Consider the following 17008-nt stretch of genomic DNA (forward strand, 5'->3'; position numbering starts at 1 on the left):
CTGAAAAAGTGTTCTTAGCTTGTGAGTTTCTCTGTTTACTCTTGTGGAATTCCTGTCTGCTGACCGCATTTGCCCCTAGAGACCGATATTCAGAATAAATGCAGATGACAAAGTGATGGCCTCAGGACTCATTTAGGTAAAGCTCAGTGTTTACACATTTCTTGTTAAAAGTGACAGGAATTCACTGCAATTAAGGTTTTATTGCAACGATTTCTAAAAAGATAGTTTTCTCCCTGTACACTGGCACTTGCCTGGTAATTTTCAAAACTTCAGTCATTTCAAAAATATCTGTATCTATTGTTATATGATATAATTTACATGCCTTGAAAAGTACATGGAATACCTTTCTGGTTTCAAAGAATATTATCATTATTTAAAGTTATTAAGGCTTAAAATTCTCTGTTTGCAGTAGGTTATCTAATTTTCCTAAGGTAACTTTATTTTAATAATATTAATCTATCAAACAGGAAGACAGGCTATTGCAATAACCCATCTAATAATAGTGTTTAGATACAATAAAGTTATGTGTAAGTATCTTGGTCTACAGAATTAAAAGTTCACAAAACCTTAATTTGAATAGATAGTTGTTGTTTTTAATTTTTTAAAGACACTAACACTTTCAAATGAATGTAAATTAATTTTCAGATTTTTTTTTTTTTTTTGGAATGTTGCATTGTAGATGGCAATACCTATGGGAAGAAAGTGACATTACAGTCCATTCTATTGAATTTAGTATTTATTTACCCTGGAGTTCTGGGAGATTAAAGATTCCTTCTTAAATGTAAGCAGCAAATCTAGGGTCTTGGCCAGCAAGGCAGGAGGGAAGTAGTTTAACAGAAGAGTCCAACACCCAGAGCCAGAAAAATGCCACAAAATGTTGAAATTGTTACTGCTACTTACTCCTTTCAGGTATTAGGAATTTGCCATATGCCAGGCACTGTCTAGAGCCCAGTAATTCACAACAAAATGCCCTTCCTTGCCTGGAATAGGAGTGAAGGACCTTGAATCTGCACACTCAGCTAGGGGCCCATGGGCTGGCAGGGTGTGAGGGTTTGAAGAGATGTAAGATCTAAGTGAGGAGGGCAGAACAGGCCTGGGTAAAGGCTCACTTTCAGTCTGGGTGATGAGAAGACATTTCAGCTCTTTGAACAGACTGATAGAATGATCTCACCTACTCAGAATCACTCTGTCTTTGTTGAGAATTGACGTCTGGTGGTGGGAGGTGGGGCAAGGGTGTGGACAGGGAGACAGGCTATTGCAATAATCTGATGGTGGCTAGGGGTGGAGTGGCTAGGAGTGAGTGGTGAGAAGTGGCCAGAGTGTGAGTACATCCTAAAACCCCTTTGTCATCACCACATCAATCTCAGAATATTCAAGGAGATGTTGGCAAGACTAATGAAATGGACTTGGTCAGGTGCAGGTTTAATACACCCAAACCCTAGCTGCAGTTTTTAAAAACTGGCGGGAGTTTCCATTCTGGTTTATTGGGGGAATACTCCAGATCTTTCCACTTATAGTGACTTGGAGAATAGAGAGATTCCAGAAATCACCTGGTCGCTTGATACCCATTTTGCCAGCCCAATTTTCAGAGAGGAAAGGAGTTGGAACCCACCTCTGCCTCCTCAAGTGCCCACTGTTTTCTCAGGTGATCTGCCCTCCCCTTCCAAAAGCCAGTCTACTCTCACTCCCTCCATAAGCAACAGAAGATGAGAACATTTAGCATGAAAAGCAGAGTAGGACGGTGGACCAATTCCTGCTCAGTAATTATGTATTCCACTTACAGTAGGCGAGGTCAGCTATGACGTTCAGTAGGTTAGTTGTATTAAATGCATTTTCGACAGCGATACTTTAAATTTACAGTGGGTTTATTAGGACGTAAGTGACCCCATCCTAAATCGAGGAGCATCTGTACTCAGAGATGATGAGTGGGGATGAAAGGGGGGGAGGGGGTAATACAGACCTAAATTCACCCCCACCCTCTGATTTCCTGTCTGTGTCTTCGATTGGCCAAATCCAGCTGGCATCCGGGCCTAAGAGCCTGAGATAACTCAGCATGTAGAGTTGAGCCTTTGGGGACAGAGAGAAGGCACTTAGGAGCTCAGAAAGGCTATCTAGGAACAAATGAAGAATACTTAACACCGTAACCTTTCTCAGATTTTCAAGTAAGGACTTTTGAAAACAATACTTTTTAAAACTATCACCTTAGTCATGTTTAACTGTTGAAGAACACAGATTGAGAATGCTATGGGTATCAAACTAGCTTTGAGCTTCCTAGCAGCTGGGGGAAACAGGAAAACGCGGGGCTTACGCAGCTCCCAACAACTGTTTGGAAGCATAACAATTTATCATTCTTGAGACCAGAATGATTAGTGAAGACCTAACACAGTTTCTCAATATAGGCACAATGAGCAACTTAATATAGCCGTTTTACTCAGTCTGTAAACATATACATGTTCATGTTTGTTAGTTTTAATATTAGCCTTTGGTTTAAATTGCGGTTATAGTGTTAAATGGTAGGTTTCCGTTTCTATGTGTCCATAAACTGTTTCTTGTATTAACTTCTCCAAGAAGTTTTTCATTTGATAACCCATCTCTTTATTTTTGAAAATTAGAAAAGCATCCCTGAGTACATTAAATAAAAGCAATTAATACTTTTTTACTTTCAACACCCAGGTTACTATTATTTTGGTATTCAAATATAAATTAATGCATAAGTGATTTATTATTAGAGTTTATCTTTCCTTTCATATATTTTTCTGGGCTTGACTTTCAGATCAGTCTTGAAGCTATCTAAAATGAATGGGCTATCAGTAAACTAAAATACAGGTGTCCTTTTTATAAATTGAGTCCATGTGTAAAGAACTGATAGATCAGCTGTTCTCAATCTGTGGGTTGCGACCCTTTGGGGATCGAATGACCCTTTCACAGGGGTCGCCTAAGACCATCCTGTATATCAGATATTTACATTACGATTCATAACAGTAGCAACATTATATAGGTATGAAGTAGCAACGAAAATAATGTTATGGTTGGGTCACAACATGAGGAACTGTATTTAAAGGGCCAGGAGGTTGAGAACCACTGTGATAGGTGGGACTTTCTCAGTTGCTAAAGAATTTCCTTAAACAAGCATCCAGAACATAGTCTTGAGAATTACTAACTACTCCTATCTTAAATGACAAGAAACGAAATGAAGACATCATAGCCCTGAAGTTAACACAAAGATATGGCATATATAGAAATAATCCAAGTTCAGCTATTGAAGGGTTTCTGTACACTGGGAATTAAGACCCAATGCATTAGATACAGATCTGTCTAATAATCTGTAAATTATGTGATTAAGAAGGCTCGGAATGGGGTGAGATAAATGGGGTATTGTCCTTGGAATGAATTCCAAGAGGAGAGAGAATAGGACTTTGGTGAAAGGATAAAGTGTAAGTAACTAAGGAGGTAAGGAGGGAAAAGAAAGAATAGTTCCTTTAGGGGGAAATCTCTGATGAGCTCAATGCCAAGATATATGAATGGACAGGAGCTAGAACCTCCTCACTGTGCAGTTATACAGTGCTGGGTCCTGATACCTGGTCTTAGAAATGTCGTAGCTTGGATTTATCTCCTGGTCTACCAAATCAGAATCTCATTTTATTTTTTTTTTTAAATATCTTTTTTTTTTTTTATATTTTATTGATTTTTTACAGAGAGGAAGGGAGAGAGATAGAGAGTTAGAAACATCGATGAGAGAGAAACATCGATCAGCTGCCTCCTGCACATCTCCTACTGGGGATGTGCCCGCAACCCAGGTACATGCCCTTGACCGGAATCGAACCTGGGACCTTTCAGTCCGCAGGCCGACGCTCTATCCACTGAGCCAAACCGGTTTCGGCCAGAATCTCATTTTAAAGAGCTCTCCCGGTGTTTCATAAGCCCTTTAAAGGTCCAGAGAGGCAGCTGTGGCGCAGTCCATGTTGGAGTGGGCAGGGCATGAGTGCCTAGGTAAGCTATGGCCAGTCTCCTGAGGGCCTAGGCAGTGCGTGTGATGGGATGACTTAGCAGACATTCTGTAGAAATGTAAGGATTGTGTGACGTGAATGGCTCTGCTGCCTCACAAGGACAGTCTCCCCTACATCATGCATGCAGTCTGTCTGTTTAATCCTATATAATAAAAGGCTAATTTAAAAAAAAGGCTAATATGCAAATTGTCCCCTTGGGAGTTCGACCACCCGCTATGATGTGCGCTGACCACCAGAGGGGTGACATGGAACAAAGGAAGGCTTTGGCTGGCAGCCGGAAGGCCCTGATCTCTGGCCAGGCCTGGGGACCCTACCCATGCATGAATTTTCGTGCACTGGGCCTCTATCTAGTATTGAACTAATGGATTTAACTGAAATTATCTTGTGAGCTTATCCACCTATTAAATTTCCATTTCAAGAATTATTTTAATTTTAATACAATGAAGAGGCAGTTCCCTCAATTTTTAGACCGCTATATTTTTAAGGCTTTCAGGCCTTGCTTTCAAGTGGATTTTAAGTAAAACACCACCACATCTGTCTCCTGTCTCTAACTTCCAGGAGACCCTAATAAGTGCATTGCCCCAGGTCATGCGACTTGACTTTCTCAGTACCTGGCAAGGCCTGTCTGCCCAGTAACACAGGTGTTTCCTTTGAAATCTGAGCCTTGTGCATTTTCCCTGTAACTACAAAGTCTTTTCCAAACAGGTGAAGCAGTGTAGTTAAACACCTCGGTCCTTTCGGAGTTGTCAGGAATGTATTGCTGTTTCCAATTGTGCTTTTTATACCAGATGACTTTGTCACAAAACATCATCCACTCTTTCAGCACGGGTGGACTTTTTATTTACTTCACTGATGTCCGTTTCTTTACAGTTCTCATAACACCACCAACAGGGAGAGAAAAGAGGGTGGCTTTAAAGATTTTATAATGAGGCATTCTTTTTGGAATTTAAATCTGAAATCTTGTGAACTGTCCAATGTGTTGCTTCCATAAAATAATGAATTCGTTCTTGAAGGTCAAGTTATCGCTGCTCAGAAGATCACTTTGACACTTTTTCCATTCAGTTCTTGAATTGCACTTTCTGATTTAAATAGGAAAACACAACAGTGATTTGGGAGGGATTTCATTTTGAAGTAGAATGGGTAATTTGCAAATCTGCTTTTTCCAGGAGGGATAGCCCAGCAAGAATTACCCTTTAAAGGTGGTATTTAGGAAGAGATAACTTATATGTCTGATTTTCTTCAACTACTTCTGTTCATGAGCTGGCTGAAAAAAACTACTGTTCCTTTTAGCTGTGGGGGGAAATTACATGTAGAAAACTGCTTTATTTCAAAGATTTTTCCATTGGGATTTTAGGACTAAGCTGAAGAGAGACCTGGTGTTAACTTTTTTTTTTTTTTAATATTTTATTGATTTTTTACAGAGAGGAAGGGAGAGAGATAGAGAGTTAGAAACATCGATGAGAGAGAAACATCGATCAGCTGCCTCCTGCACATCCCCCACTGGGCATATGCCTGCCACCCAGGCACATGCCCTTGACCGGAATCGAACCCGGGACCCTTCAGTCCGCAGGCCGACGCTCTATCCACTGAGCCAAACCGGTTTCGGCTGGTGTTAACTTTTTTACTGAGGATATTTACTAAGAATGATTTAAGAGAGAAACAGAAAGGGAGGGAGAGATAGAAAACATCAATGATCAGAAGCATCCATCGGCTGCCTCCTGCACGCCCCCCACTGGGGACTGAGCCTACAACCCAGGCATGAGCCCTGGGAATCAAACCATGACCTCCTGGTTCATAGGTCGACGCTCAACCACTGAGCCACACTGGCCGGGCTCAACTGGCATTCTTAAAGAGACTAACTTGTGGTTTAGCATACGGATCTCCAAGCCTACTGCTTCCTCTACTGTTGCTGTGGTTCCTGCTTGTAAATTGAACGCCTAAAATGCCCCTTCTGAAGCTCGGGGACCATCGTGGAAGAGGTGGGCATGTGAGATAGTAAGAGTCAGATAAGAGGGGGGAAGGGGATTGTAACCCTGCAGAAACTTCACTTCTTCAACATGAACTTTTCTCCTTTCTTTCCTTTTGAATCACTCTGGCCTCATCCAGCGCCCTGAATCACCTGACTCCTTCTCTCCTTCATATCCACTCCCTTAATCATCAAGCCCTCAGGACAATGAGGTTCTGGTCAGAATCAGTTGATCTTAGGAACAAAACCTGTGTTCTATTGACCACAGACACAGAGTTTCAATCAAAGTAGAGATAACACGCGGCCAGTGTTGCTCAGTGGTCAAGCATTCACCCATGAACCAGGAGGTCATGGTTCAGCTCCTGGTCAGGGCACATGCCCGGGCTGCAAGCCCAATCCCCTTTACTGAGGATATTTTCTTGTTTTATTCAATCAGTTAACTATTTACCAGCTTTGGGTGATATTAAAGCTTTGTCATATAGAGAATAGCCAGAAATAATTGAGCTCTGCTGTATACACCTAATTAGAAGATCTGGGATGTTCTTGGTTTTACATTCCTGAAAACCACAACACAGCATTTGCTTCTTAGTTAAGAAATGCCCTTAATTATGAATAAAAAGATTATTTTACACTTTCTGGTGTTTTACAAGTACTACAGGTATTCCGTAAGAGACTGTAAGTCCAAAATAATAGAGTTTTGAAACTAAAAAAAAATGGAAGAGATTTTTTTTTCAGCTTCCTAATGTTACAGATAAGTAAACAAACAAAATTTGACATATTCTAAGGTAAATTTGAAAATACACAATTTCAGTAGTAAGGAAAATTTTGCCAGGGTCTAACATGTATTTAAATTACCCATAACTTCAGTACTTTGGACAAGTGCAAGCATACTTTTAGCTCCATTAATGTAAGAAAAGGAGAGGAAAATATATCACTAATGGCCTCACCTGCAAATGTCAGAAGACATGACCCTAGGGAAGGGGCATTCTTAATACCATTGGAAGCTGGAGTGCTATTATTTCCAACAGCTCAGAACTAAAGTAGGCTTGGAGATAGGAGGGGGCAAAAGAAGGATGCTTATGGAATTCATTTCTCAATTGTTTTCAAATGCTTAAATCGTTTTTAAAAACAATTTTATAATGCTACTTATGATTGTCAATAGTAGGATGGTAAGACCATAGCTTCCAGCTTAGATCTGGACTTCCAGTGAAATTGCCTTTTCAACATCACCATGGTTTCATGTTATTAGTTTGCCAGAGGGCAGTGCGTATTTTAAAAATCCATATGAAATATTAAATTGTATCATGAACTGGTATTATTGTCATTAATTAGGCTATGTAATGGTATGATAGCCAAAGACCAATTATTATTATTAATTTACATTTATTGTTGAAAGTATTACAGATGTCTCCCTTTTTCCCCCATTGACCCTCTCCACCCTGCTCTTGCCCCCCACCACCTTCACCGCACTATTGCCTGTGTCCGTGGGTTATTTTTTGCATTTCTCTTGGAAATCCATGCTTTTATGTCTCTGGATCTATTTTTCTCATCAGTTTATTTTGTTCATTAGATTTCACATAAGAAAATGCTCATCGTTAGACAAATTCTTAGTGACTAACGTTGGCCTTCAACTCTTATTTAATGTACTATAATAACATTTTTAAGCTATAAAGATTAAACAATTCCCAGGACATGCATTTTCAAATGATGTGAACTTAGAAAAAGCTCTAAATTAACTGTGGTCAAGGAGGTGCTTTTGACAACACAATCATTTTTAAGAGAGAAAACTATTTCCATGTCAAAGAGAAGGAAAAATTAATATGACTAAGGACTGTGTTTGTCTTGTGTACAGTACTGATTTTGCCCAAGGTACTGGCAACTGGCAATATTAACTATTTCAAGCTACATTGTTGAGTGATTTCCAACCTTCTTTGAATGTCTGTTATTAAAGCAGGATAAGCAGGTATTCCAGTAGGAATCAGAATTGTATATGCTCACTCATACTTTCCAAAGTATAGCAGCCAAGGGAATTGTCTGTACATGTCAGATAGCTACATAACTTGCAATTTCTACAAGTAAAACATTTTAGCACTAAAATTACTATATATTTCTAGGTTTACTTTTGAAAGTCCTTTGGTAAAATATTTACGATCTCTCTCTCTCTCTCTCTCTCTCTCTCTCTCTCTCTCTCTCTCTCTCTCACACACACACACACACACACACACACACACACACACACACACACACTGTAGAGCCTCCAGGTTGAACTAGCTTAAAAATAACATTGGAGCCAAAGAATGTCAATTGCTTTCTGTTTCTTTTAGTAATAAAACTTCATTCGATGCTTTACTAAACTCTAAGAAGAAACAGCCTAGATGTAGGTGGAAAATACAGCGTTTTTCATTTCTATACACCTCAAGTACCCATCTTATAAAGAAATGGTAATTTTAAGTGTGGTTTGGCTTTAAATTAGTGCTGGGTGAATAGTTCAGGGAGGAAAAAAGCCCTTCAGGCCATCTTGATTTAATTTACAACCTGAATTTAAATAGAAATGTATAGAGACTAACCTACATTTAAATGGGATTGGTATGAATTACTGGTGGTCTTAAAACCTGACATATAATGTTGTGGCATAAAAATATACATTCCATGTTGTTATGGTAATATTTCTTCTAGGACAGCTATATTTTTAGTATGTATTTTTTTTTAAAGAGTCTTCTTGATTTGTGTTATTGAATTTGACCTAAACACCTATGCTTGAATAGATTTTTAAATAATCACTTTAAAAATTGTCACTAATTAATATTTATTAAATACTAGAGGCCCAGTGTATGAAATTCATGCACGGGTGGGGTCCCTAGCCCTGGCTGGTGATCAGGGCCGATCAGGGCCAGGCCGATCAGGACCGGGCTGGAAAGGAGGCGATGGTCTCTGGCCTGGGCACAGAAGGAACGGACACCGGATGCCGATGCCGCCATCGTCAGCGCCCTGCCACCATGCCGTTCCCCACCTCCCCCCCTCCTCCTTGCCACTCTGCCACCACAGTGGCCAGGCGGCAGGCCGATCTGGGCCTACCAGCCAGGGGGAGGGACAGGGCACAAGAGGTTGGCCACTGGCCCTACTAAGGAGGGAGCCAGCCCTCGGTGCCCCTGGGAAAGGGGCTGTGTCTGCCACCACCCAACGCTGGTTCCCTGTCCCAGCCCAGGGGCCGGCCCTGATCAGGCGATTAGGGCCTGCCAGCCAGGGGGAGGGACTGCAGGAGGTGCAGCTCCTGTGTTGCAGCTCCTGTGTTGAGCGTCTGCCCCCTGGTGGTCAGTGAGTATCATAGCGACCAGTCATTCAGGTCATTCTGGTCGTTCTGGTCACTTAGGCTTTTATATATATAGATTGATAGTACATTTTAATTGCAGGCTTCTCTGTCTTAGTTCTTATATTAAAGTAATGTACAGTGGGGCCTTGACTTACGAGTTTAATTCGTTCCGAAACCGAGCTCGTTAAGGAGCTCGTTAACTCAAATTACTCTATCAACTCAATGCAAAAAATCGTCCAAGAGACAGCTGGTATCTCAAAAAACTTGTTAGTCGCGACACTCGTAAGTCAAGGCCCACTGTATGTCCCTAGTTTGGTCTTATAGTTTGCTTGATATATGTATTTCCCTCCTTATTTTTAATGGATTAGGTAGAAAATTTGTCATTCCATAAAAACAGCTTACCCATATAATATACTCAATTGAATTTTAGTCCTCGAAGAGACCTGAGTTATCTTCTATTTCAACTGACACATTTTATAAGTAAGGAAACTTAGCCTAAAGGATTTGAATGATATGTTTCAAATTTTATTTCAATTTCTAGGCAGCAGATATAAACACAAATTTTTCAAATATAACATTTTGTTTTGTGAATTTGGGGCTGGTTGTATGTATATCCCCTCTAAACGGGATCCATCTGTAACTTCATAGGAAAAACTGACCTCTAAGATTGTAGCATTATGTGCAGAAAAGCATCAAATGACCTTGGATAAGGGTCTTAAGGTCTCTTCCCAGGGCTCAGCTGGGTGGTTCTCACTGGTCTCTCACGCGTTTGCAGTGACCTGGACGAGCACACTGACAGGTCTCCTGCCGGGGCTGGAAAAACCCCAGCAAGGAGCTCCTCCACGTCTCTCTGTCTCTGTGTGGTCTCTCCACATGATCTTTCCAGCTACTTGTGCAGGGCTGCTGGGCTCACGTCTGCCAAGATGTGTGTCTTAAAAGAGAAAGAAGCAGATAGAGCCTGAGAAGTCTCGCAGTGTCATTCTGTCCATTAGAAGGGAATCGCTATCCAGCTCAAATGGAAAGGAAGGGAGAGGGCTCAACTCCACATGTTGGGCTTTATAATCACTACAGTGGTTTCAGGCGTTTTTTTAAAAAGCCATCTAGGAACTGTTTGTTTTTCTTCTGGTTCTTGGTTACTCCTTGAATACGCGGTTGCTAGATTAGAAACTTACGGCTAAGTGTAGTTCCACTGTACTTGTGAACGAAGTGCCATGCAAGAACCTGATGCCCAAGACTGAAGACAAGAATTTGTCTCTCTAGGACAAACTACTTTCCAGGGAGCTCTACCTGGAAGCCTGCTTGCTTTTGAGGGGTGACTCTCTAATCTCCAATCTACTGGATACAAAAGGAAATCAGCCTCTTGCTCATTTTCTGGGACTCTATAGCCAAATATTTTTGTCTTACCTAGTTTGTTTGGGTAATTAATGACAGCAACTTGAATTATCTATAATAATAAAAGTGTGATATGCTAATTGGACCAGATGTTCTAGACGACCTTCTGGATGAAGCCAGTTCTGCGAGGGAAGCCCGGGTCCTGGGTGCCAGCGGGAAGCCAGTGCAGTGCCGGCAGCCAGGGAGAGGAAGGCCTACTCTTGCACGAATTTTGTGCATCGGGCCTTTAGTATTTTTGTATAATTACATAAAATATTTAATTATATAATTAGGTCTAGTTTAAGAATTTAAGAAATAGTATGCTCATGTTTAGCACCTACAGGGCTTGCCTGATAAATACTTAAGCATACATTTCTGATGTGTCACAAAACCTGTCATCTTGAGTATTTGACGTCAGTTCAAAGTAAAATTAAAGCTTTTATGAAAATCAGCTACTTTTGCTGCTCTTAATTTTTTAGTTCATGTAAAGATACATTTTTGTATTTTTGCTAGATAATAAAGATGTCCTATAATAAGAATGTACTTATTCTAATCTAGTACAAATTTTGCTTTGGGGCTTTGAAACCATGAATCTATGTATTTCAGATTCACAATTGTGTGAGAAGGCATGTTCATTTATAAAAATTTATGTGAAGGTATGAAGAAACTTGTTTCCACACATTCTCCGTTCTTTCTCTCTCTGGCATCTCTTCCTGTGAACCCACAGCCATGATTAGCTTTCTGTCATCCTTTCCAAATGAAACCCAGCAAACATTCTCCCTAATCTCTGGCATCTTAGCTTTTTAAGCTCCTGCCCTCTCTCTTTTCTTCCCCTCTGCAGTATTATTAACACACAAGCCTCACTTGCTTTCCGGACTTGCTCTTTCCTGTCACTTTAACCCTCTGTGTTTCTGTTTCTCTACCTACCATTGAGCTGAAATTGCTCTAAATCTTGGATTAGTACTTAGCAGACCTCATCCTTCTTGACTCTGCTCTGGCAAGACCACACTGTCTGTTGTACAAATTAACAAATTGAATATGAAACCCAAGATATGCAAAAGCATTTTGGTAGTAATTTTGCAATTTTAAATATTTCTTTATAAATTACTTTTAAAGTGTGAATGAATCACCCTCATTGAATTTTGTATACAAGATGCATATATGTTTTATAGGATTCAGATTCAATCATTCATGTATTCAACAAACATTTATTAAACTTAGTCCACACGACACAGAAAATAGGGTTAAAGACACCAGCATGACTTAAATAACTGTCCTGAGCAACTCAGTCTCAAGAAAGAGATAAGCATATAGACAAATACTAACATTTCAGTGTAATAGCTGTTAAACAAAGGAGTCTAACAAAGTTTCAGGAGCTCCAAGGAGGGAATAGTTGGCATTTGAGAGAATGGGGAAGGTGTCAAGAATGCATTACATAAAGCTGGGTTGCTAAGGTATAGTAGGGGTCTGTCTGGCAAATCATTGGGAAAAGGATGTTTTAGATAAAGGAAACAATGCCATAGAGAACAAGGAAGAGCAGGGTTTGTGATGGGGAACAGGGATCAAGGGTCTTGAACTTCATGGATATGGGGATTTGTCGCATGTTGTTCATAGTGCGGAATCACTTCAGTGTATCTGTGTCCACTTAGGTAATTCTCAACACTTGTTAGAGCATATTGGAGGGAGGAGAGATGAGGCAAGGACATTAAGGAAGCTGCTAGTGTAAAAATCTTGAGAGATGGTGAGCACCCAGACTAAGATGTTGACTTTACAAATGAGTACAAAGGGAGAAAATGTGAGAACTGAGCAACACTGTATTTTGAAGAAATGTCCAAACTATACATATATATTAAATGTTGGTATCTGTATTTCGCTTTTGTTTTGAACTACAGACGTGGGATATCGAGCTGGAGAGGTCTGCAGAGTCCTGGGCTGAAACTTGTTTGTGGGAACATGGGCCTGCAAGCTTGCTTCCATCGATTGGACAGAATTTGGGAGCACATTGGGGAAGGTATCTTCACATGTAACTTTTTGTTCCTGACAACATGTTTGAAATGAAATGCTAATTCATGTAGCACATTTTCAAAGGCTTGGTGCCAAAAAGGAAAACAAATAATCACACCAACATGAATAATAAAAAAATAAATATACAAGGATGATCAACAGTATTTGAGACTTATTTTTATTTTAAGTCATTGATATAATAGTAATGAAATGGGTAGAGGTATTTAAGATTAATACCTCACACAAAAATCTCTCTACCCTACTTTATCAATCTATTTGCAATATTTGGTTCTACATTTTCTCCAACTTGACTTGCTCTTTGTGATTATTTTATTTCCAATAGATATAGGCCTCCAACATTTCATGTCCAAGCATGGTATGATGAAGTGAGAGACTTCACCTACCCATATGAACATGAATGCAACCCGTATTGCCCATTCAGATGTTCTGGTCCTGTATGTACTCATTATACACAGGTATGTTTGGGGTACATTATACGTCATTTCTCGAAGTTGAATTTGTGTAACTATGGGAGAACGTAGGCTACTGAACTTGTGTCTTTCTTATAGCTTTTGGTATGGTTATTAATTATATAGTGATTGATGCATGTAGAATAAGCTTAGAAATGTCTACAAACAATATAAGTAAGGATCAGGAAAAACTCTCCAAACACATAGACTTAAAAAGACTTTATTGCAATGATTTTACATATGAAATAGTTTAAATATGGCCCCAATAACTGCAAGTGGGGAGAAGTTTACTACCTTCAAATTCGGGTATCATTATTTTTTTATTTTCCAAATAATACAAATATTGTTTTATTTACCACTGATATCCGGTATTTATCTGTGTGCAGCATTTAATCTCTTTTTATTTTTATTGAATGCTTATATTTGGTATTGGGTATGTTTTAACTTTGAAATCACACACCTGAAGGCAGATTCAACTAGATAAAGCTCACCGCAGTTCAGAGCTTCCAGAAGACCTGTGGCTGCTTATTAGGGAAACTAAAGCCGAGAATTTGTCCACTATGCCTTTGTGTGTGACAAGATCAGTACTGAACTCCCTAACAACCAGTGGCCCAATGAAAATGTCACACTGTAAAGGAAATGTGAACACCGCCCTAACCGGTTTGGCTCAGTGGATAGAGCGTCGGCCTGCGGACTCAAGCGTCCCAGGTTCGATTCCCGTCAAAGGCATGTACCTTGGTTGCGGGCACATCCCCAGTGGGAGATGTGCAGGAGGCAGCTGATCGATGTTTCTCTCTCATCAATGTTTCTAACTCTCTATCCCTCTCCCTTCTTCTCTGTAAAAAAACAATAATATATATATATTTTTTAAAAAAAGAATACTTAAAAAAAAAGAAAGAAATGTGAACACCTAAATTTTGGCTCCAGTACTTTCAGTTTAAGATGAGAAATTCTGTTCCTTTGTTAGGTAAGCTTCTTCATGGAAACATTAACACAGAATTGAGGTTTGTGAGAATGTAACTTTTGGATTATTTAGTAAATGTATTCTGAAGATGCTTTACACTTGATAGCCAGATAGAGTTACTGAGCTGCCGTTCTGTTATTTTAATTGAATGAAGCGCTTTCCCAAGCCTTAGGAAAAATATCCCTTTTGACTTTTGACATTGCCTCATTTCATTTTGAATGATAAAGGTTTGTTTCTCAAGTTGTGTTTTATACATTTCCCTCTCGGATATGTTGCGTCTTACTTCATCTCCACTTGCCATTTCTGTTCCCTCCCGTAGGTGGTGTGGGCGACAAGCAGCAGAATAGGCTGTGCCATTAATTTGTGCCATAACATGAACATCTGGGGGCAGATATGGCCCAAAGCTGTCTACTTGGTGTGCAATTATTCCCCGAAGTAAGTAGACAAAAGACCACTTTCATATGTAAATTTTTCTTAATAACATGAAAATAACTTTATATTGCTGATTTTTTCTCATTTTCAGTGTGTATTATTGAGTAAAGTATACAGTTTTAACTCAGTTTACTTAATACAATAATTATGGTTGCCTGATGCATAAAATCGGTACTTCAAAGGAATTAAAAAGTTGAAATATCACACAGTCATATGTAGGGTCAGAGCTAAGTCTAAAATCTGTTTTTATTAAAACAAATGGAATATAGATGAATACTCCATAGCAGAGTTTGGTGTTCTGCCGAAGTTTGATTTTGTAATTTTTAACAATATGTATAACAAATTACTTAGTATATTTCAAAAGAATGAGGCAGCATTTTACATTTAAACCAGGTAACCAAAAGATTCTGTGATGAAAGATATAAATGTCTTACATCTACACATCTAAATCACCACTTAGAAGATTCTTAAGCAGTACTATTTTGCAGTGTCTTATAAATGATGCTCTTAGACTACCTCTGAAGAGTACTGACCATCTCTTTAAGGGGGAACTGGTGGGGCCACGCCCCCTACAAACACGGAAGGCCCTGTTCAGCTTGCCCACCCAGCTTTGGAGGAGGCTGTCGGGAAAATCTGTGCTACAAAGGTATGTGCTGTTGTGTCCTGGTGCTTAGTTTGGTTGATATTTTAATTTAACTTGTGCATTAATTGCTGTTTTAGAAAAAACAGATGTGTATTTAATTACTCAAAAAATTTCCAGAACTCTATTTCAAACATTTTGAAGACACCGTTTAGAATATTTAAAAATATACTTCATAGTAACTCCGAGTATACCACTATGTGTTTAAAGGAAAATTTCATGATTATTCCAGATAACTTCTAATTGTACTTGGTAATTTATTCCAGAGTGACAAGTATATTTACATTCTTTAAAGCAATCTTAATATATTGTTGGCTGGAGTTGTCTCCATAACTAATCATTTTTTAAAAAAATATATTTTACTGATTTTTTACAGAGAGGAAAGGAGAGGAATAGAGAGTTAGAAACATCGATGAGAGAGAAACATCGATCAGCTGCCTCCTGCACACCTCCTACTGGGGATGTGCCCGCAACCAAGGTACATGCCCTGACCAGAATCGAACCCGGGACCCTTCAGTCCGCAGGCCGACGCTCTATCCACTGAGCCAAACCAGCTAGGGCACTAATCATTTTTTGAAGGAGTTAGCAATTTAACACTATTTTTAGCGCTTTAAAAGCTTTTGCCAGAATACTGATTCTTACTTGAACCATGCTCAATTGTACTGATTCTCTGCTTCTCACTGTAGAGTATACAATTTCTCATGCCAAAATAAGAAAAAAAGAATAGTATTGTAAAAGTATTATAAAAAGCAGTACCCTCAAATGCATTTGATGTCCTAAAGGTAACTACAAAGATAGTGTCCTACCTTTAGCACACGAAGATAAACTGGATTTGACAAAGCTTTGTGAAAGTCATCATGCGTCTGTTGGGCATCCATCCGTGTGAACATGTTTTACTCTTGTACTTTTTTGTTAATGATGACTAAAAAAGATTAATGCAGACTAAGTGTATTAGAAAATCTATGAGTAAACGCATCCCCTTTCAGCACTCATAAAGAGATGTGCCCTTTTTCTCTTAATGACTCAATGCTCATTCACTAAAATAAGTGACCAGAAGTGACCATATGTTTCATTCTGTTCTATGAGCCATTTTTAATTCCTAGAAACATTTTTCATTGTATGTGAGTCTGTCTGTTCTCCGTCCTCTTTACCCGCAAACCTCCAACCTACTTACCCCTCCCCCAATGGCCACTGCATTTTACTTAAACCTTACTTTACCCTGATGTCCTTTTTCTAGGTTCTGACCCCTTCATATAATCCAACCTGGAAAAGATATTAAATTAAACGTTCTAAATGATTCTCCATTGTCAAGTTTAAATTTCTGCACATTGGATTTCCTTCTTTTTTTTAAAAAAAAGTATATTTTATTGATTTTTTACAGAGAGGAAGGGAGAGGGATAGAGAGTTAGAAACATCGATGAGAGAGAAACATCGATCAGCTGCCTCCTGCACATCTCCCACTGGGGATGTGCCCGCAACCCAGGTACATGCCCTTGACTGGAATCGAACCTGGGACCCCACAGTCCACAAGCCGACGCTCTATCCACTGAGCCAAACCGGTTTCGGCTGGATTTCCTTCTGAAAGAGGACAACCTTTCCAGGAAAACTGATGTTGTAATAAATAGCAAGGGCACATCGATCCTTCTTTAGTCTGAATTCCTTATGGGAGAATTTTAAATGTGATCCTCCTGAAAATATTGAGGATCATTTCCTTTGGGAAAACAAATTCAAATTCACTAAACCCTGACTTTATTAGATCACTGGGTAGACTTCACAGTGTCTTATGAAAACTAATCACTGATCACATGAATTGAACTGATTCTCTGCTTTTCACAATACACGCA

The 17008-nt window shown here is 39.4% G+C and overlaps 1 protein-coding gene across 2 annotated transcripts in view; it reads left to right on the forward strand.

Moving 5' to 3' along the window:
• Window positions 1–17008, forward strand: part of CRISPLD1 (cysteine rich secretory protein LCCL domain containing 1) — a gene marked incomplete at its 5' end in the record, with an annotated part of 38240 nt that overhangs the window by 5503 nt on the left and 15729 nt on the right. The window contains 4 exons of one of the 2 annotated variants that reach the window (XM_081111668.1): window positions 12547–12665; window positions 13002–13134; window positions 14412–14527; window positions 15070–15170. In XM_081111668.1, coding sequence (XP_080967794.1) covers window positions 12547–12665; window positions 13002–13134; window positions 14412–14527; window positions 15070–15170 — 469 coding nt within the window. Of the gene's footprint in view, window positions 1–12546; window positions 12666–13001; window positions 13135–14411; window positions 14528–15069; window positions 15171–17008 lie in introns of those variants that run through there. The other variant, XM_081111669.1, reaches the window with a different exon arrangement.

This window comes from Myotis nattereri (assembly GCF_964212035.1).
Source record: "Myotis nattereri genome assembly, chromosome: 17".
NCBI lineage: Eukaryota > Metazoa > Chordata > Mammalia > Chiroptera > Vespertilionidae > Myotis > Myotis nattereri.